General features: G+C 41.6%; 1 protein-coding gene across 4 annotated transcripts in view; it reads left to right on the forward strand.

Annotated features, from left to right (window-relative positions):
* Nucleotides 1-15,465: 15,465 nt before the first annotated feature.
* svep1 (sushi, von Willebrand factor type A, EGF and pentraxin domain containing 1) overlaps nucleotides 15,466-23,055 on the forward strand; it is a 71,866-nt gene continuing 64,276 nt past the window's right edge. For 2 of the 4 annotated variants that reach the window (XM_035519955.1, XM_035519956.1), the window contains exon 1: nucleotides 15,467-16,653. In XM_035519955.1, coding sequence (XP_035375848.1) covers nucleotides 16,126-16,653 — 528 coding nt within the window. In that variant the 5' untranslated portion in view covers nucleotides 15,467-16,125. Of the gene's footprint in view, nucleotides 16,654-23,055 lie in introns of all 4 variants that reach the window. The other 2 variants (XM_035519958.1, XM_035519957.1) reach the window with 2 other exon arrangements.

Below are 23,055 nucleotides of genomic sequence, written 5' to 3' on the forward strand. Positions count from 1 at the left end.
GCCAGTCTTCTTTAAAGGCTTCAGAGCAAGCTTTAGATTTTGACATTTCTGCTCCATACTGTAATAAACAGACAAGCATTAAGAACGTGTTTCCTTGTGCTGAAGTTTTCTGGGTGTGTCCCTGACCTTGGTGCTTTTTAAGTGTGTGTGTGTGTGTGTGTGTGTGTGTGTGTGTGTGTCTGTGTGTGTGTGTGTGTGTGTGTGTGTGTGTCTGTGTGTGTGTGTGTGTGTGTGTGTGTGTGAGTGTGTGTGTGTGTGTGTGTGTCTGTGTGTGTGTGTGTGTGTGTCTGTGTGTGTGTGTGTGTGTCTGTGTGTGTGTGTGTGTGTGTGTGTGTGTGTGTGTGTGTCTGTGTGTGTGTGTATGTGTGTGTCTGTGTGTGTGTGTGTGTGTGTGTGTGTCTGTGTGCTATATGAATTATTTAACTGTGTACTACCAAATATCATGTCAGATCTCTGATATTGGAGAGCTGTGGAAAGGCCTGTCATGCTAGCAAATATACTTTTCTTGGCCCAGTGTGGGCTCACTATGGGCAGTGTGAACCTGGTGAAACACACACAAAACCCACCTGGGCCCTGCGTGGAGAAGCTGTCAATGAGCCCTTACTGGGCCAGCTGTGAACCCTGTGTGGTCAGCCCATTTTGCATCTTACAGAGCCTGGGAAGGCTTGCATTCTGGGATTGATGATACTACTAGAGTGGTCAAGACACGAGCATGGCTGCCCACCACACTAACTGGAGCAGTGATGACCAAAGGACATTTTTCAGGGAGAGAGAGAGAGAGAGAGAGAGAGAGAGAGAGAGAGAGAGAGAGAGAGAGAGCAAGGGGGTGGGGTTGGGGGGGGGGTTTATATTTATCCATGTGATAAGATCCTTTAGATTTGCTTGGTGCTACAAGAGAAAAATACAATAACTGGGAAACAGAAATGGTCAGAGAATGCACTGCAGGTCCCAGTACATGGAGCAGAGGAGTTCTTATTCTTAAAATGCCATCCTCGTTATTCTCACATATGGACCTGTTTCCATAGCAGGCTTTGAGAGTGAAAATAGGAAATAGGATCTTGCATAAGCAAGGCAAGTTCCATATCAGCTAACAGCAATCAGCCATATCAGACTCCTCACTTAGTAGAATATGGGAAGTGTGATGCCAATCACTACAGTTTCACAATTTCATACTTGTGAACATTTGACATGTGTTTGGAATGGAGCAGGTGACCCAGGAACAATGCCTCTCTACTGGTCGACTGCTCCAACTCCTCTCCTGTTGGGCTTCCTTTTAGTAAATTACTAGATATGAAAAGTGGTAGTCTCACCTAAAATTTAGAATTAACCTGTTTTGTGTGTGTGTGTGTGTGTGTGTGTGTGTGTGTGTGTGTGTTTGTGTGTGTGTGTGTGTGTGTGTTCATTCTAATCTTGTCTGTACTTATCTATTTTGCCACTTTAATCAGCGCAATAGACACAGGTAAAGTAAATGCTCGTATTTCTCTGACCTGTGATTGGCTACTGCTACAAGAAAATGAGTAGGAGGGGGTCTCAGGCCTGATGGGTGCCATGCAGTAAGGCCGTAATCTGACTGATGTGTGACGGAGCAGAGTAGGAGAGAATGTGTGCTCTACAAATGCTTACAAATGTAGGAGAGAGAAACAGATGTGGAGAGAATAATAGAGAGGAACAAAGATATTTGAGAATTAGAAATGAAGAGGAAAAATGCTGGTCAAAATGCAAGCCATTTTCACCAAATGTCTAGCCTGAGCCCACACTTTAAACACACAAATAACATTAGTATACAAATGCAGGTATTAGAGATTCCTATGTGTAGTACAGCGTACTGTTTCCTTGAATCTAATCCACCTACACTGTACAGTTTGACTTCTACATCATTATTCCAAATCTTTTTAAGTTGACTTGACAAACATTTCAATAAAATACTAAACTAAGCCATTAAAGCAATGGGTAATCAAAAATACCAACAATCCCAACACTACCAATATTACATATCTGCAGGACTATCAATGTTAGCATTCTAATACTACATATTCCAGCATATTTAAAAGTCATTGTGTCACACAAGTCTATCGGTAGTCATGTTTAAAGACACTGTGTGATCCTGTGGTCTGCCAAATTTGTAATTGCCTATGTCTGCATTAGCAGATAGGTATATACTGCAGAAACCAAACTAATGCAAAGAGGCTAGGGCAGCTAGTGAACCAGAATAGAGTCATGCAGGTGGTAGTGCAGGCGGTGGAGGTACTGTGTAGGCCTATGCTGTCTTGGGTTTAAACTCCAACATAGTTGCCATAGGTCAGCAACTCTTCAGTGTCCAGATAAGAGCATTACTCACACTGATTATGATCCTGTTTTAACAATGTCAGCTCTCTCTCTCTATATTTCTCTCTCTCAGACCCACTCACAGAGACACTTTGCTTTCTTGGTGATAACAGAGCAGTGAATGGTGCATAGATTTGCAGAGATACGTGGTTAATAAATAACTGGAGCTTTTAGACCCATTTGCTACCCAGTGGCTGGAAAATTAGCCCAATAACACACGTAGCTGCACACATAAATCCAATCACAAGGCCAGCAAAAATCCAATTGGATTTGAGATAACTTCTGGAAGAGTAATCCTACCAAAGAACGGGTCTGGAATGCCTAGCTTTTCCTTGGTCAAACTTAGTGGTGTGCAAGCCATGAAACTCCAAAGATGTACATTATGTAGCTAAAATGCAAATGTCATAATCATCTCCTTTTGCTATTGAGTTCATTTCCTTATTGTATACAAAGCCCAGTTAGTTAAATTAATTGTGGTGTAATAGAAACTAACAGAGAGATATCCTACTTAACACCACTTTCCCAAGGCTGCAGTATTTATATTGCATAAGGCGCTCTTGATATTTTTAAATGTATCACACCAAAATAGGGACAGTTGTCATTGTTTTGTTTTTTTTTGAGGGCCTGTTGACAGTCTGTATGTCCAAGATGATCTGTCCATCAGAACACAACACTCATAGGTGCTCTGCAGGTACCTTATTTACCGCAACTGGAGAGGATTCGTTTCTTCTAAGAGAGTTGTGCAACATACCCAGGGCTGTTACATGGAGACAGCTGGATAAGAAGAAAGAGGAAAGGATGAGGAGTCATGGAGAAGAGCTACATGATGACACCATGGGTGTTTGGAGGAGTATAAGAGGGAGGCTTTGTGTTGTGGACTGTACTTTGTGACCTTAGCATGGGAAAGAGGAATGTAGATATTTACAGAGAGACAGAGAGAGAGAGAGAGAGAGAGAGAGGGAGAGAGAGAGAGAGAGAGAGAGAGAGAGAGAGAGAGAGAGAGAGAGGCAAAGAAACCTACAGAGAAAGAAAATGATCCAGGGGAAGTGGGTGGGACATGGGGACATGGGGAGTAGAAAGGGGCGTGGGTATTTTGGAGACTGTAATATGAGAACCATGTTTACCATTAAGAGACATACACGTGGTCTAGATGTGTCCAGGAACACAATGTGTCAAGTAACACGTCTACTCTCCCCAGGAAATATGTTCTTACTTAGCTTAATCCTCTGCTGTGTGTTTGCCTAACAGTAATGCTGGTGTTACATTTCATTCGCCTTTCACTACTTGTGTGTGTTTGTGTGTTGGAAGTCTGTCATATGATTTACTCTGTTAAGTGTAGCTAATTTCTTCTGTATCAGCAGTCTAGGACTGGATTTATCCGCCGCAATCCTGCTTCTCTTTGCTTGTGTGTGTTTGTGTGAGATGAGTTGGAAAGTGAAGTAACGTGCCTTAGAGCTGCTGCACATATTTTCCTCTTTGTGTGTGAATACTTCTTCCACTGCTTCAGAAAGTTGCTATTCTGTCACTCGCTGAAATTATGTTAGCGTGTGCCTGTTTATGTGTGTATTACTGTTTCTGTTAGCATATCTGTTTACGTGTGTATTCCTTTTCCTGTGTATGTTTATGTGTGCCTTTGAAAGGTGTTCACACACAGTAACAATTGTGTCTAATATCCTTGGCTTTAGCTGCCCCTATCTTCCTCTACTTCCATGTTTGTCTGGATGGTTGATATTTCTTTTTGACATGTTTGTACTCAATAAACAGTGCACTGTTAAATTAGTGTAATTAATTGGTTGTACAACAATTAGCTAATCACATTGCATGCAGTTATTTTTTGATGTGAAATGAATATTGTTTTGTCTTTAATCAAAATTCAAGGTGGACCATTCAAGGCTGTAGAAATAGGTGCAAAAATTTTCACTACAAGCACAGTAATGTATATTCAACATATGTGCCAATTAAATGAGTGGTTTTCCTTTCATCTGGTTTCATTATGCTGCTGCTGCAGTATTTTGCTAGTATAATGGTTTTGTATATAAATGGGCACAAATAGATTCTTTACATTAATGTGATTGTTTTTGGGCAAGCAAGGTAGCAGAGTTACAGGTCTGTAATTAAAAGTACATTTACCAGAGATTCCATATAACGATTTTTAACCATGTCAGTAGAGAATCATCTTTATCACAAATAAATCTTGTTATCTATCTAGGTTAAATTATGTGTGATATTTTAAAATATGTGATTTTAATGTCTTAAATTTGAACTATGAAACTCCAGAGAGGCACGTTTTATTCAGAGACGTTTCTATGCTACATGCATTAGAGAACAGACCTTCTGACTGAATGCTGCATTAATGTTTCTCAAAGACATAATTTCTTTGCAGTTGTAGCCATTTTAGGTTTCTGGCTATTTTAAGGTAAATGCTTGTATTGGGTGATCTGTTAATTAGCAATGTATTATGCTTTTACTCTTGCCTTCTCTTTGTAGACTTTGCCATAGCTAAACTACTTTCTCTAGCAAGTATCTGATAATTGCCAATATTTACATTCACTGAAACTGATTCGTGTATTGTATGCAAATAGGATTCTCAGTTTATATTTCTGAATACATACCTTGCATATGACAATGGGATTTTGTGTGTATGTATATTAAACAAGCTGTCTAGAGACCCTGGTATGCCTTTGAAGCATGGAGTATCTCTCTCTCTCACTCACTCTCTCTCTCTCTCTCTCTCTCTCTCTCTCTCTCTCTCTCTCTCTCTCTCTCTCTCTCTGTCACTCACTCACTCACTCACACACACACACACACACACACACACACACACACACACACACACACACACACACACACAGCAAGTCTCTTCCCCCTTTCACCCCTCTCCCTCTACATGACTGTGTTTATGACAGTCCGGCTCAATCCAGTTTGCTCTGCTTCTTCCTTTTCCTCAAGGGACATTGCTGACCCACCCCCCTCCAACTGCCTGTCTCCATGAGTGATAATTTTGTAGTCAGCAAACTGACAAATTGGTCAGACTGCAGAGTGCAGTGTAGGGATCTGTTACTACACTACACTATGTGCATGTGCACAGTGAGTTATGTTTGTGTGGGTGTGTTTGTGTTTTTAAGAATTAAGATTTTACATTTTTATGTGGAAGATTTCATTGAATGTGTTTACCCGAGGTTCTCACTTAATGTTTCAAATTTTTCTATTTGTATTTCATCACACAGGAGTTTTAGATACATTCTTTTTAAGTTTCATACTAAGTCAGTATCGGTTTAGTGCAGCAAGTGAAAGATTTTAAATAAAATACGTCTTGATAGATGTTTTCTGGCCTTACAACAGTGCACCAGTGGTAAATTATGACATCAGCATTTGCATGTAATGCTTAAGTGTATACGTGACTTTATACATATATGACATCAGATAGTGGGAGTGGCAAGCATTTTCCTCCAGTTGCAGAGAGCTCATGAAATATTTATACATATGCCACACTGTTCTAAAAATATCAATCTCATACTTACACACTTTCTCAAATAAACTGAACATCTGGACTTTAGGTCATAAATTCTAGAGAGAAATTACAGGAGTTTTTTTAATGGTTTCCATGACATCAGCATGTATTCTAGTTTGTTTTTTTTTTGATGTTCTGAGGTCAGTCTTGATATATATATATATATATATATATATATATATATATATATATATATATATATACACACACACACACACACATACAAACAATCACTTAACTAAAGTAAAGAACAGTTATTTCATTGCCATTACGCTGGCATAACTCATCACACGAGTGTGCTCACACATGAGTGTCATTAGGCACAGTTTTATCCAGTAGATGGAGCCAAAGGCGAGAAAATTATCACCTTCGCACTGACACAACTTTGCCATAAAACGGTTTAAATTCAGTGACCAAAATTAAGAGACACCTTATAAAAATATTTGTTGTGCAAGAAGCAGTCCTTGTTTTGACACACAACGGTCAATGCCAATGCCAACTTTTTGAATGCTTTGCACTTTTGAATGTTATGTGGGATATTGCAGTAGCACAGTCATATACTCTGGCTGTGCTACATACATCAGGGAATGAATCCATCATACTTGGGTAAACACTGTACAGATCAGTGAAGGACAGTTTGGAGGACAGTGTTATATAGTAGAGGCATTCTGCTGGCATGTACACCAGGATTAATATTTAGATAGTGAGCTAATGAATGACTACAGACAGGCTTCTCCTAAATAATTGTCTACTTAATAGAATGATTAAGAAATAATAACATAAATGCACTTAACATTTAGCTGTACACACAATGAACAAAGAGGAAATAAAGGAACGAAAAGCAGCGGGGCAGTGGGGCATTTGCGGCTTATACCTCTATGCAGGCTGCCAATACCTTGTTGAAGTGGAGAGGGGCATAGTAGCAGCAGAGACTATGTCAGACCTCTTCAAATGTACGGGCTGTAATAGAGATGACTAGGTCCAGTGTGACTCCAAGTACATAGGCTGCGTAGGTGAGGACAGTACATAAAGCCATACACTCCCAGGTGCTAGTGCCTGCTACTTTCAAATTCTCCCATGTTTTTGAGAAGCATGCAATGATCCCTAGCCCTACACTGTATGGCTTGCCTCCATCCGCACCCGTTTGTTTTCCACTGGCCCTGGAGCGATCCTCTGCTTGTTCACATTTCTCTTTTAAAACATGGTTTCAGTTTGCCATGTGTATTTCTATGGGTGTGGTTTTGACTGTTTTACAGAGCTGCTAATAGCTGCCTTATACAACTCACTTTCATCAGCCTATTCTTTAAGTTGTTAATAATGTTTAATTGGGATTCCAGTTATCATTACTGATATACACTGTGCACTTCATTCAGAAATATTTCATGTAACAATGATAAATGGAAACCAAAATCATCAACCCACTGAGTGCTGGATTCAAAATCACATTGGAAATCAGAAACTGAAATCACAGCCTGATCCAGTTTGTGTGAATTTCTTCACAGCAACTCACATTTCATCTCACTAGTATGCATGGCCCCCATGTGATTGTATTTACTCCTGTCAACATCTGGGCATGCTCCTGATGGGACAATGGATGGTGTCCTGGGGAATCTCCACGCAAAGACATGGATCAGGGCATCAGTGAGCTCCTGGACAGTGTGTGGCACTACTTGGTGGCATCGAATGCACTCATATATAATGTCCCAGAAGTACCCAGTTGGATTCAGGTCTGGGGAACGTTAGGGCCGTTGATATCAATAGCAATGATATCAAGGCCTTCATCATCTAGGAACTGCCAACACACTCTGGTCACATAAAGTCAGGCATTGTCATGCACCAGGAGGAAACCCTGTACCTAACAGCAGTCAGGGTACTGTTGGCTATCATGTGGAGGTTTGTGCGACCCTCCAAGGATATGTCTCCCAAGACCACCACTATCCCACTGACAAACCACTCATGCTAGATGATGTTGCAAGCAGCATAACATTCACTACAGCATCTCCAGACTCTTTAACGCCTGTTACATGTGCTCAGTGTGAACCTGTTCTCATCTGTGAAGAGGGCAGAGTGCCAGTGACGGACTTGCCAGTTTTGGTCTTCTCTGGCGAATACCCATCAAGCTGCATGGTGTTGGGCTGTGAGCACAGGTCCCACTAGAGGACGTTAGACCCTCCTGGAGATGCTGGTCACGCTGCTGGGTTGATACGCTTCTATGGCCCTGTTCGGGTCTCCTCAGGCCCATGTCCTGGTATCTCCTCCATGTTGTGACCTTGTCTAGGTGGCAAGAGAGCTAAATACACACCCGAGATCACTAAAATAAAGATATGCACAACTACAAGCAGCAAACTAAAATGATCATGTAACAAATAGTTCCAGCGATTACACAGTATTCACTAAAAGACCCAATTACCTTTAATGCACAGGGTTTAACAATAGTCACCACAGAACATAATCTAAACAGCAAAATACACACAAACCAAACCGAGACTCACTAACCACAGCACAACAGAGACACACTATTCACGGCAAAAGTCACAGTAGTAAGGCGCCAATTAAAGTATCTCTCTCCAACGCGTCTCTGGCAAAAGTCTCTAAGAAAGAGACTCTAAATGTCTATCTCTAAGTATTCCTCCTGAATGCCTCTCAAATACTTTTCCAAATGCCTCCTCCCTTCCTGTTCTGAGACAAGGCCCTTTATAGCGCTGATTGGCATAACCAAAACCCTATGTAGATTCTGGTATGGAACGATATGGGATGGAGTCTGGACTAGAATAGAACTGAGCTGGGTGGAAACTGAAACAGATAGAGCAGTAACACAGGGCGTAACATCCATGGTCTTGAGACTGTACTAGGTAACACAGCAAACCTTATTGCAAAAGCACGTATGGCTGTGCCATCCTGGAGGTTCTGGACTAGCTGTGCAACCTGAATGGTCTGCAGGTACTGACACATGCTGTCAGTAGTGACATGTACACTAGCAAATCACCAAACCACAGTACTGTAGAGAAGAATCAGTCAGGAAAGATGAGGCAAGAGTAACCACCTGAAAACTGGTCCCTTTTTTGGAGACTGTCTGGCTTTTGCCTCTCTTTATGTCAGGGCATTATGCCTGTTTTAAAATCTCTACACATGCTTCAAAGTAGTTGTATTGCAATGCTGCTGGCCCGAGTGCCGCAGGACGTGGGGCAGGACGCACAGACTTCCTCATTCATGTGAGACGTTTATTAACATGAAACACACACTACACAATAGGCACTCACATATGACTTTGACAGTGAACGTGATTATACGTTTGAACATTAAGCAAAGTACACACTAACACAGACGTTACGGCTATCGTAATAGTTACGATGACTGGTGTTGACATTAAATGACAATGACCAACAGAGGAAGCACACACGGATGGGTTTTTAAATGGACACATCAACACCTGACAAAGCCTGTGCACGTGTGTGCAATCCTGGGGAGAGTGGTTACAAGATAGATAAACAGTACATATGTGGATCCCCCGCACGCGGCAGGCCTTACCACGTGACTTATGGGGAGGAGCAGTCCATGACATGTATATTTAACTTTCAAGGACTTCTACTAAATCTCTGAATGAATTATGCCCAGAATGCTTTTCAAATATACTCCACATAGAGTATAAACATACTAGGTTTCTAAGATCTATGGAGATAAGTCGGATTGTAGACAGATTGTAGCCTAGAATTCAAACCAAACATGGACATTTCTGAGAACACGGTCCTATGCCTTTTGCAGATCCACAAAACACATGTATATACTGGAGTGGCAAACTCCCATGTCTTATGAAAAATATATCTGACTAAAACATCTTGTTTCTCAGGAAATCCTGTGTTGTGCTGTGTGTTCAATTGTTCTGTATGGTGTGTTATATCTTCACTCATTTCTCTTGTAATTATATTTTGTATGAAATTGCCCTTGGCTTGCTCACTGGAGGCTTGGACTCAGACATTTGTAAAGCTGCTTTGTGACAACAACTGTTCTGAAAGTGCTATATAAATACATTTGAAATTTGAAATCAATCGTATGTTTATTTGTAAAGCACAGTGAATTGCCTTGAATGACCTGTGGGGTGAAGTTCATTAATGTAATTTCAGTGCTTTCCCTACTTGACAGGAATTCCCCCCAGGGCAGGACCCAGTACGGCTCTCCCAGTTTAGGAATTAAAGGGGTTCCGCCCAAGCCCTGTCCTAAAGATGCAGCCCTAGGTGCTCAAAAAGGAGCTTCATGAAGACTATTTGGTTGCCTTCTTAGATGTCATGTCTGTTTTTAAGATTTCTTTAATGTTTTTTTCTAATTTGGTTGTTTATGTTTGGTTGACCTCAGTTTTGCTGTATTCCTGTTTTGTTTTTTCTTCCTGTTGAGCTCGGTTTATGTTTGTTGATTTTTCTATTCAATAAACTCTTATTTGCAAATGTATCCTGCACCCAACCTTCAAACCATGACACTAGTCTAGACTATTAACACTACATGAACTTGTTACGTGTAAAATGGAAATTTCAAGTTGAACAATGATGTACAGCTTTTGACTGATGAGATAAGAACATTGGTGTCTAAAACTCTTGACACAAACTTCAATGTGGCATGTTGTGAGCCAGAGTCACAGATCACAGAACCACAAGATATAGGTGTTGCAAAACAAGACATGGAATCAAGTGCTGAAATCAGATATAAATTGAACAATGATGTACAAATTTCTACTGACAAATCAGGAAGACCTCCTGAGGTAGTTGACACACACAGTGGAAAAATACCCTGGATGTTAGTAAGGACACCTGGGCCATTGTAGACAGAGGTCCCTATCTGACACCAGTTTGGGAAATTATCAGCACGGCCCATGCCAATGATTTCATGCATCATCTCCAGTTATGTGAATTCCTGAAAAAAGCTTATAAAAAACCCTTCAAGACCCAGATGTTGACAGGTACTTCAGGGAAGAAAAATACCCTGACATGCTTGTGCAGTGGAGAGATAACATTGACAAAAGGTTAGAGAGTCTGAATAAAGAACTGATTGACGAGACATCTGGCAATGAGCAAGAGCTGAATTGTATTTGCAACAGCAAAATGTATCGCTTAGAACTAGACCAGAGAAGAACTGTTTATGAGCCTGATCTGCTACAGGAGAGCAAAGAACTGGCTTCTCAACTAAAGGCAGAAAAATGTAATGAAGAGGAGCGCCACATACAGTTCAACACAATGTGGACAGAATGGGAAACCAAGGTAGCAGCGGAGCAACCGCAAGAGAAATCAAGAAACGTTCAAGCTGAATTTGAAGATGTCTTCAACATTTTTTTCCAGAAATACTGGAACAGAATATTTCCTTTGAAAGAAACATTCGACTCTAATGAGGATAGTATTGTAACACATTCATGGATAAAGACATTGGCATTGCAAAAATATGCAAAGCAACAAGAACTAGAGGCTGGAAAGTTAATATCTCAAAGAGTCCAAGATGGCATAGACAAAATTCTTGCCAAAAGAGAAAAAGAGAATTTTGGTGTAAATTATAATTTCATTTATCAAATGGTCTCATAAATCCAATCCATAATAAAGCAATATGAGAAGTCATGCAACATTCTATTCACTGGTATCTTCAAAGCTCATATAGATGTCAAGATTTGCAATAAGGCTGTTAAGAACCTCAAAACATTGAATGAAAAATTCACTACAACAAATGATCCAATAATGTATCTTAACAACAAGAAGGAGGAATATTTCAAGTTATTTCAACATTTTTGTGAGGGAGCAACATCAGTGACATTCTTTGTTAGATATCTTGCTAATTACCTGGAAACAGCTGTACAAAATGCAGTTACAGGTAAACTTTGCATTGTCATTGTGGATGATCTGAAGTCAAACCTGCTAGCTTTCACTGGGAAAAGATATACTGAAAGATTTAGCTGAAAAGGAGGATTTTGAGTTGTATGTTATGTACATTATTGATCCGCAAAAGGTTCTTAAAATGTTTATTACTGAACATACAGAAAAGTATCTAAGTGAAAAAACAAATAAAATGGAAAGAATGGTGAGTGCAGCATGGTCTTGGTTTAATCATCAGATAATATCTGCCAGTGATTCAGCAACAAGAAAGACACAAGGAACACAAGGAAATGCAAATATATGGCTTGATGAATTCTGTGGGAAGCTTATGGAAGATATGACCATTTCAAGGATGGATCTTAAAAACATTGAAAATGAAGACACTCAGGACCCAGGATATCTTATACATTATTTTATAGATTTTTTAAAAGATGTTTTAAAGATGGACGTGCCAAATATAAAACATCATTTGAATCTGAACCAAGTTCAAAAGCAGGCCAGATGACATTTTGTTCACACAGCTGAGTGGGTGCTGGGAGCAGTGTTTATTCTGTAAGGCAGTGTGCACCAACACCATCCCTGATCACCACTCAGATCATTTTGTTCATTTGCATCGTCCTCAAATGCTGGGTAATGTATATAAACCTCAAGAAAGCTTAAATGAATACTGGCGAAAGTTCCAAATAAAAACTGAGAAGCAATTCTTTTTAAACTTTTGCACTTCTGCTGTCATAAGCCCTTACACATTCTTGTCAGCAAAATCCAAAACTTGGATGCCATTCCGTGAGTACAGGAAGGCTGGCCCTCCATATGACCGATGGAACATCCGAGCTGATGGAAGTGTGGGACTCTGCTGGAAATGGTTCATCTGCATTTTCAGAACAAAACTGAAAGAGTACTATGGTGGGAAATTTAAAGCCTCTGGAGAAATTCCTAAAGAATGGAAAAAAATTACAAAGATGCCTGCTCTGAAGGACCTAAATATAATGGACTGAACTCTATTAACAATATACTGAAAAAGAGCAGAGCAGGAAAATGTCTTTTTTTTTAAATGAACATTTTATTTACATGTAGTAAGTGAACAGGAATATGGACATTTTTTTCTCCTTTTCTGCAGGCCATTGCAATGGTAAAAAAGAGCATAGAAGCTCGACCAATGTGTGTTCTTTGTATGGCAAACTATACTATTACTGTGTATTTGACAATGAAAGTGTCAGGGCCATCCCTAGCATCCTGCCCCCATGTTTTCCCTGTCTCGTGTTCCTCTTTTATTTTGCTTCTTTGTTGTGGTTCGTTCCTTAGTTTCGTTTTGTCCATCATGTGTATGTAAACCCTACCTTATGGCCTGTGTGCTGACTAGTCATTCTTAATCCTAATCTCCGTGTACGTAATTCCGAGATCTGTGTATAGTTCCTAGTTGTTCGTGATTTTGAGCCTCTTTGTTATAGCAAAGCAAAATTGTTTGTAATCATGTGCTTTTGTCGGGTTGTTTAAGATGTATTCTCGGACTCTCCATTTTGGTAAATTGACCTTGGACTGTGACTACGACTATGATAGTGGATGTTCCCTTAATAAATCTCGCTTTTCTCACCGCATGCATCCACCTCCTAACCAGTCCACATTATAGAAAGTTCATAATCTGAATTATCATGTAATTTGTTTCTAATGTGCTAATTTTATTATAGTTATCACAACTTTTATTTGAGATATTTTTAGTCTGTATTTATTGGTAATGTTAGTAATTATGTGGACCTAAATTGATCCCCTAACCGAGTGTTTATATGATTTATTGACAATGACAAAAGCGTACGAATGTAAGAAAAAAAATGCAACAAATAAATCTACATTGAACCGAATAGGGTTAATTCCACATTCCACATTTTAACACAAACATACATGCGTACACACACTTTTAAACAATCCGCCCCCAAAAGTGTACAAGTAATTCTGGAGCGAAATACAGAATTCTTACGAGTATGGTGAATAAATGGCAGTGAAAACACTTGACCAGTAGAGTGCGCTGTTGTTCAGGTTTTAGATGGGATAGACGTGGTTTAGTTTGCAATCCGTTAGAATTTTATAAAATTCATGTGATTTGATCATGTAGTTTTAGATGGTTTCTTTAAAAATTCCACTTCTGTTTTATTTGATTCTATTATTAAATTGAGGCTCAAGAAAATGTACTCTGCAAACTGCACTGAAGGCTGCTATGATAAAAATGTTTAGTTGCCTCAGTTTTTACTATGACTGCAGAAAATCATGTTCTTTTTGTATGTTATACATATAAACACTTTAACATTCACAATTTTAACAGAGCATACTGTTTAACTGGTTGCCACTGTGTTGCTCGAGCATTTCAAAAAGTCCGACTAAACCCCCATGTGTGAGGTGTGTGTGTGTGTGTGTGTGTGTGTGTGTGTGAGGTGTGTGTGTTTGTATGTACAACCATACTTACCAAGTCCCTATTAAGTGACTGTATCATTAAATAGTACACGCTCAAAAACCAATGATTCCTGCACCACCCCTGGCCTTGCAAACACACACACACACACACACACACACACACACACACACACACACACACACATCACTCACATTGTTTCTAACGGGGCTTCTAGTAGGGTCTGCAGGCAGTCGTCCCTGCCTGCCCTGCATGTCCTCTCTCCTTCACACAGCTCTGCCCACTTATAGCCTCTTTACTCCCCTCTCCTGTAATCCCTCTCCTCATTTCTCTTCTGGTCTCACAGACAGTAGCTGATGCACAGACAATCTCATAGACAGCCTACTTGACAGTAGCTAATGGTAATAATACAGTCTCCACCTTGGCAGCCTTCTGTCAATCCCCGCACATGATAAATGCAGCATTTGTTCCTCTCGGAGTTTGAATTTGCTCGTTACCATTTTGGGCTGGAAATGTGATCTACAGCCAAGCGGTGGTCTGCCTGCCCCTAACACTCCCTGATGCATGCAAGCTTTGTTTTGGTTACAGATTAAATCACAAAAGCAAAGTGCGTGGGGTTTGGAGTGGAGGCTGGCGGGGAAGGTCCTTCTGCACATTTTTCTCCCCATGAGACACCCAAGGGACCAGAGGAGGAAGTGATACTGGCTAGAGGGGAAGCTGAGCTTACAAAACACTTGCGTGAAACAATGCTGCTATCTCTTTAATATACAGTGCAAAGCTTCCTATAGTATTGACCTATAGGGTCACTATTTGTTTTGTTGCTAAAATGTGTTTAATTTAGCAGAACCCATTTTTTTCAAAACCATACAAACACATTTCAAAATCAAACATTATTTTCACAATTATGTTGTCTTTTCCCTTACAAATAAATGCAACTATAGAAATTAAGAAAGCACTTGAATACAGCTACAAATCCTTGGATCGTTGTAATTATTATTTAAAGAAATAATCTCTAATAGTGTCTTGAAAGTGGAGTGGTTTGCAATTTGAACGCATAAGCAACAGCTTTAGGTTTAAGGGGATATTGGATGGATAAGGCTTGGAAGTGATCTTTATGGTTAGTTAATTCATTTGTATTGTTATTCTGCCTTTCCATACCCTTTTATTTCATGTGTGTTTATTTTTGCACCAGTCTCATACCTTATTTGCACCCCCCTTTGTTTGCCTTTTTTCCTCTTTCTTTATTTCTGTTTCTCTCTCTCTCTCTCTCTCTCTCTCTCTCTCTCTCTCTCTGCTTCTCTCTCTCTCTCGATGTTTCTCATTAGCGATAGCTCTTCTGGTATCGGCTGGGAGGTGCTCTGTGTTGTGGTGTCAGCATGTGCGCACAGACCTGTGTGTGTGTGTGTGTGTGTGTGTGTGTGTGTGAGGAGGCAAGTGCCAGACATATGGAGTTGATCAGCAGGCTGGGTGCTGATGTTTTCGTTGGGAATGCTGACAGGCTGACAGGCAAACGAGTGCGCTCCAGTGACACACAATCTCACCCGAGCCCTCCTGGACAATCCGAAGGAGAGAGTGAGTGGAGAAGAAAGAAGAGAAGAAGAGAAGAGGAGAAGACTAACAGAGAAAAAAGAAATTTACTGTGACTGCCCCTTTTTTACTGCTCCTCTGTCTCTTTCTGCAAGCCTTTCATTCTCTCTCTTCCACACCAAGCCAGACACGCGCGCTCTCTCACTCGCTGCCTCTTACAGAACTTTTATGCTCTCTCCCTCCCTCGCTTTCCCTCTCTCTTTCTGTCTCTTTCTAAACGATTTGGAGAGAGGGGGGAAGTATTTGAAGGCTGGCTGAACTGCAGGAGCTCCCCAGACACCCGCAGCCAGAGCAGAGAGAGGAGCAGCTCTGCTGTACGCTGACCGCTCCACTGAAGAACCAGCCCCAGCTGGCGGGAGTGAGAGAGCAGACAAGAGACCAGTGGGACCGTACCGCTGATTGCTCCTCCTGGTTAACCACACACAGGAGTTTGGCTTTTCCTCCACGTGGATGTCATGGCTGATCAGAGAGCCCCACTGGCCTTGTGCCTCTCTCTGGTGCTCTTTAGCCTGTTGTGCCTTGTGGGAGGCGGGAGACCCTCACAGGGCCGTGGCCGACAGATGCAGAACCTGCATGGCCTGCGAATGGCTGGCCAGACCCGCCGCACCACCTCGGAAGGCGTCGAGAGCAAGGTGGAGCGGCTGGGCCAAGTGTTCCGTCGTAACGTGCGTCTGCTCCGTGAACGCGCTGACCGCCTTGACCTGGTCTTCCTCGTGGACGAGTCGTCCAGCGTCGGCGCAGCAAACTTTCGCAGTGAGCTGCACTTCGTGCGCAAGATGCTGTCTGACTTTCCGGTGGCACCCGAGGCCACGCGGGTCGCCCTGGTGACGTTCAGCTCCAAGAGTCGTGTGGTGACCAGGGTGGACCACGTCTCAGCATTCAAACAGCACCAGCACAAGTGCTCACTGTTCAATAAGGAGATCCCTGGCATCACATACCAAGGAGGTGGCACCTATACCAGGGGAGCCTTCCAGCGTGCAGCGGTAAGGAGTGGGAGTAAGAGTGGATGGGTGGCTGTGAGATAGAGCTGGTTTACAGGTGTGGTTAAGTTTTGTATCTGTGTGTGTGTGTGTGTGTGTGTGTGTGTTTGTGTATGTGTCACGAAGTAGAGAGAGAGAGAGAATATTGCCCATTACACACCACCATTACACTGTCAGACCCTATGAAAGGAAAGAGCTCAAGGGAAGGTAAGGAAAAGAGGGAAATTTGAGAGAGGGAGGGAATAGATAGACAAGGAAAGAATGGAAAATTTTCATTTCTGCACATAAGGAGAAAGACAGAAATGATGTGATAGGAATGTTGTCGTTAGGTCGGTAAGGCTTATTGCAGGTAATGCAGTTTACAGATGTAATGCAGGAATTTGCTTTATTGTATTGCCTTCTTATCTCTTTCCCATTCTCTCTTCACATGCCAAAGAGGTCAGGGATATAACTACCCAACACTATATACACAAAACATTACCAAATACGGAGTTCTAGCATATGGCATTTCATAAAGATAGGACATGAGGTGTGAATGTGATTCATCCCTCCAGCGTAGTGTTTTGTAGAACTGATAAGACTACACTCCCCAGCTCATTCTTCAATCGACTCCCCTCACTGTCTGTGCATGGAGTGTAAAGATAGCAGAGAGCATTCATCTAACTGCAGAGGCTGGGTTGAACTGCAGGCCAGGGTGAAATGAGGGTATTGATGCTGGCATATGGCTTGGGCCATTGCCAGCTGTGTTGTGTTGTTTTGTGAGCACCATGACATTGTGTGGTGCTGTGTTGTGTTGTACTCTGTCCTGTCTTTTTGTAACAAGTTGTGGCACGATAAGTTGGGTCATGTAATATGAGGTAATGTGTTATGTTGTGTTGTTTTGTGTTGTGTCATGTTGTACTGGAGTTCCAGTGTCAAATAACCCTTTGGAAATGCAAAGGCATTACACAGAGATTTCTGAAATGATAGGAAAGTTTAATGGTTACATATAATAAGTGTTAGTAAAACAGTTAAACAAAGTTGCTAAACCAAATGGGCTTCTTTTTCATTGAGCAATGTGACCCTCTGAGTTCCATGGCAACCACTGAATTTGTCCTCTCTCTGGCCTCTTGTTAGTTGTGATGTCACAGGAAGGACTACAGTCTTAGGCTTTTGGCATTTTTACCTGTTAAGGACAAACCAGTAATTCATTTCAGACTTCTTGGAGTCAGACAAGACACAAAGATAATGGAGAACCTCAAGAATAAAACCTAATAAATAAATTTTCCCCATGTCTGACTGGGTATGCATGACTTACTATGTCTAGCTTTAGTAAGATGTTTAAAACCAGACTAGAGTATCTATCTCTCTCTCTCTCTCTCTCTCTCTCTCTCTCTCTCTCTCTCTCTCTCTCTGTCTTTCTGTCTATCTATCCCTTACTGTCTCTCTATCTCTCTCTTTCTATCTCTCTCACTCTACCTCTATCTCTCTATCTTTCTCCTCCCCTCTTGAATCAACATTTTTGCTGTTCACATTTTGCACCTTGAAACATATTTTTGCTAACACTGATCCAAAAGTGTGTCCACTTGGTAAACAATGGATATACTTCATTTAATTAACTGTTACCAAAAATAACCAGAAGACTTTATCTTCCATCCCACTACTACTTGATGAATTTCCCTAGACCTCTCCTTCCTCCACTAGTCAGTGTGAGCCAAGACAGAGGAGGATTGGGTTAGTTGGGAAGAAGAGTAGGTTAGCCTGGAAGTGGAGTGGGTTAGTCTGGAAGAAGAGTGGATTAACCTGGAAGAGGAGCAGATTATCTTGGAAGAGGAAGGAGCAGGTTAGCCAGAAGCGGAGTGTGTTAGCTGGAAGAGGAGGAATGGTAGTCACACTGGAAGAGGAGACGATTAGCCTGGAAAAGGACTGTGTTAACCAGAAGAGGAGCAGGTTAGCCAGAAGAGTCCTAATTCTGCACTGAGTACAGTTTACAGCGATAGGGATTGATGGCATTCACCAAAAAATAAACAAACAAAAACATTTGTTGCAGTTTTAGGTGAGTGGTGCCCCACTGCTCTTTGAGGTAGCCTTGAACAGCCTGTAATTCATTGGGTGAACATTTGATTGACCTTGAGTAGTTGAAGACTCCCATCTAACTCTGTAATCTTACTGATAGTAGTAAGCAAAGGATTAACTGATTTCATGTAATTTTTTACTGATTTCATGTAATCATTGAATTCCTGATCTTATCCTGAGTTTAGTTGGTTGGTTCTCTCAGGTTGATAGTGAGATTAAGGAGACAGTGGTAGTAGCACTATCATTTGCTGCACAGTCAGCTTCTCAAGGCATTGTGCATTGTTTCTTTCTTTCTTTTTTAATGTGAGACTCAGATCACATGGTGCCTACCATTATGCTGCAGTTCTGGATCTCCTTCTTCCTTTCTCTAGAGCAGCCAGGATTTGCTCCCCGACCCTCAACTCTCTCTCCCTGACAAAACTGGAGTCAAAACAGTGCTCGTTAGGCACTGCATCCTGCTCTCTCTCTGTCTCTCTGTCTCTCTCTTTCTCTCTTTCTCTCTTTATGAATTCTTTCCTATGCTCTCCAAATTCTTCACCTGGCCAATTTACTGATTAAGTCCAGAAGACTCATATAAAGACTTTGTCTGAGTGGATTTCAATATTAACATTACGCATAACACCTTTCTCCTGTGTGGAGGATTTGGAAGGTCTGTTGTGTGGACAGTAATTGTAATATGTTTCATCACATTTTTTAAAATTCACACGTTATATTTCAAGAGAACTGTAGTGTTGCTACACACACACACACACACACACACACACACACACACACACACACACACACACACACACACACACACACACACATTAGGAGCAGCTGGGTCTTCTCAAAATGCAATAGTGCAATGAACAGCCAAAATGTTTCATTTTGTGTGCGCTGTTCAGCTTCTAGGAAGGGGGAGAAGAGGACTCTTGTGCTGTAATGCTTTTCCTCTGTTCCACTCTCATGCTTCAAGCCCCTCCCCCAACTCAAATTCCAGAGAGGTGTTTTGACTGCTGTTGACCCCTCACCTTTGACATGGTTTTTGAACGTCTGGACAGCAAGAGAAAGACTGTCATCGGTTCCAGGCAGAGTAGGCGGTGCAAATTTCACATACTGCTTGCGCAAAAGCATCTGCGGCAAGCTCCTCTCTGCTTGGAGTGGTGCCCTGTTACGCAACACAAGCAAGCATAAAAGCACAAACAAGTAATGAAGGTACTGGGAGAGATCAAAGATCTTTTGTGCACAAATGCCGATTTACTCACACACGCACAGGAAATCCGAACATGCTGGAGAACATCCACTCAGATGTTCGAAAGTTGTTCCAAATGAATGTAAAAAGGCAATGAGCTCAATACAGGTGTGTAGAAGATATAAGAGAAAATGTTTTATTGCTCCATTAATACAAAGAAGAGGTGAGTAAACAAATATGTCTTAGTTCTTTACAGAAACTAAGAGAAGGGAAAAAATAAGGAAAAAAAAAAGAAGGAAAGATCACAGAATTAGAAACAAAGGAGAGAACAGAACCAATGGAAGCGAGAAGCGCAATGCGGAGAAGCAGAATGGTGCTTTGGTCTTTGCCCAGCAATGCCGCTGCCATTCTCCTTCCACCACCACACTGGCACTTCCCACACCGACATCTGTGCTGCCAATAGGGATCGATGAGCCAGATCAATACGGGAGGTGGCCCTCTCTCTCTGTCTCTCCACAGCCAGATAAGGCAGGCAGGAATGTCTGTACAGAGGGCTGAAAGCCACAGATAGCAGCCTGAGAGCAGAGTGATAACAGCAGGCCTAGAGGTCCCCAGCAGGCTATGGTGTACCACGTCTCAGGATGGATGAGATGTGGGCCGTGTGGGATGGAATGGAACCAGGGCTGACAATTGACTAGCAGTGGGCTGCAGTGTTCACAGACCCATCGCTGAATATTTAGTCCCTTCCTGTTTTCCTCCTGGCTCCTAGCATTTTGCACAAATCAAATTTGAATAAAATTAAGAAAAATAAACCTAAAAAAACTGCATGATGTACAGAGTCCAATCAAACTGACTTTCTAATTATATACATTTCTTATTATATACATTTCATTTATTAATTTTTGCTAAATTCTCCTGATAATATTCACACAAACAGTAATATACATACACATGGCTCAGAATAGATGTAAAAAAAAAAAGACAAAATACATTATGGAAATTATATATTTTTATAACCTAATATTATTGTGGGGTGGCAAGCAAAGTCTATTCCCTTAGTGCTGCTCATTTTAGTCAACATTTCAAACCCCAACAACTGAACATACAGTTCTGAAAGGTCAGGCCAGACCATTTGATTCTGGAATAGCTGTTCTCCTTAAACCCTCACACCACCACCGAGTTCCCCTCAGCTGTTAACAGCCAACAGACACCAGAGAGATGTCTTCAAAGGAAGGAAATGTGGAGGGCAAGAGTGTTCTCTCACAGTTCTCTCACAGGGCTTGTGGACGTTGATTTTTGTTTATTTTGTTTACTTTGTTCAACCCAACTAGCACTGCCACTTTAAACGTTAGGCTCCTCAGCTCCCATTCTGCCCTCAGTCAACCACCTTAAAGGCTCCTGGTGGAAAATACAACAGAGCTAAGAAAAGTCTTACAGCACACCAATTATCATCGAGTGGAGAGAGCGGTGCTGAAGTTGGAGAAAGCTGAGCTCAGCTTAACTGCTCCTGGGTCTGGTGCCTAACTGCCCTAAAGTAGCATGTACTGTTCCTGGGGCTGGTGAATAACTGCCCTAAAGGAGCATGTTTTACTCCTGGGTCTGGTGCCTAGCTGCCCTAAAGTAGCATGTACTGCTCCTGGGGCTGGTGAATAACTGCCCTAAAGGAGCATGTTCTACTCCTGGGTCTGGTGCCTAGCTGCCCTAAAGTAGCATGTACTGCTCCTTGGGCTGGTGAATAACTGCCCTAAAGTAGCATGTACTGCTCCTAGGGCTGGTGAATAACTGCCCTAAAGGAGCATGTTCTACTCCTAGGGCTGGTGCCTAGCTGCCCTAAAGGAGCATGCAGGGATGACAGACAAACACAATGCTGGTTATCTTTATTCTTATTAAGGTATCTTTAAAACTGGTTTGAACATTCACGAGTCAGAGAGATGCCATGGAGACAACGGACGCAAGAGGAGAAGCTGAGGAACTAGGACAGAGACAGAGATCTGGAAGCATTAGAGACAGAGTGAACAGTTTTACATTTACTGCATCTGCCAGTGATTCATATCTAGAATGATTTCTAGAGCTTTGTAGTCTCTATAAAATACATATTCTCATGTGACAATAGATAATTCTGTGTTAATACTATCAGGCTAAAGTTCTGGCTAGTCTGAAAAAGAAGACAGTAAATGTTTGTGTTTTTTAATTGCATATTTAAGTACTTAGCGACTCAGTGAAGAAGATGTTTCAGCTATGTTTCAGCCAGAGGAAGTTCATTCCACTATCTGGCTGCCCGGACAGTGAAGAGTCTTGATGCAGGTCTTCTATGTGTCTTGAGAAACGATGGTTCAAGTTGAGGAGTACTAGAGTCTCGAAGTCCGTGTGGTGAGAGCAGGGTTTGATTAGTTCTTCTAGGTATGTGGGAGCTGGTCTAGTCATAGCTTTGAAGGTGAGCATCAGTGCTTTAAATCTGATCCAAGATGCTACAGAGAGGCACTGGAGAGAATGCAGCAGGGAATTGACAGGGGAGAACTTGTGAAGGTTCAAGACAAGCCGTGCAGCAGTTGGGGAAGATTTAGACACTGACAATGACTAAGAGCGTTGTTCTGTTTTTAGGCTATGATGATCTATTACTTCCTGATATTTGTGCTTTTTGATCATTGCACCAACAGAACAGGCAACAGAGAGTCAATGACCACTTAACATTGAGAAAAAAGTCAGCTTCTGACAGAGCTCTGGCAACAGTGCAGCATGGCTGGTGCTCAATCTATCAAAGTTCTCCCATGTCATTTTACTCCACTGCAATGTTCCCTCCTTACAGTAGCTGCTTGCGTTTAAGCATTTAAAATCCCAGTGCTTACCTACACAGCCAAAAATGGACCAGCTCCTCCCTACACGATGGCAATGGTCAAAACCCAATCGGCTCATCTTGAAACACCATCCTTTAAGTGTCATGGAAGACAAGCACCAAGCATCCTGGCTTCCAGATGGTGGAATGAACTTCCACTGGCTGTCCAAACAGCAGAATCCTTCACCGTCTTCAAAGGCAGACTGAACACTTTATGCAGTATTTATGCAGTATTTAAATGACCACTAATCCTGCACTTACTGAAATATATTACTTCAATATATTTCAGTCTTGAAATACCGTGAATTGAACTACTGTTCTTCTACCCAGGCATCAATGCTTA

Source organism: Electrophorus electricus, chromosome 19 (genome assembly GCF_013358815.1).
Source record: "Electrophorus electricus isolate fEleEle1 chromosome 19, fEleEle1.pri, whole genome shotgun sequence".
NCBI classification, from domain to species: domain Eukaryota; kingdom Metazoa; phylum Chordata; class Actinopteri; order Gymnotiformes; family Gymnotidae; genus Electrophorus; species Electrophorus electricus.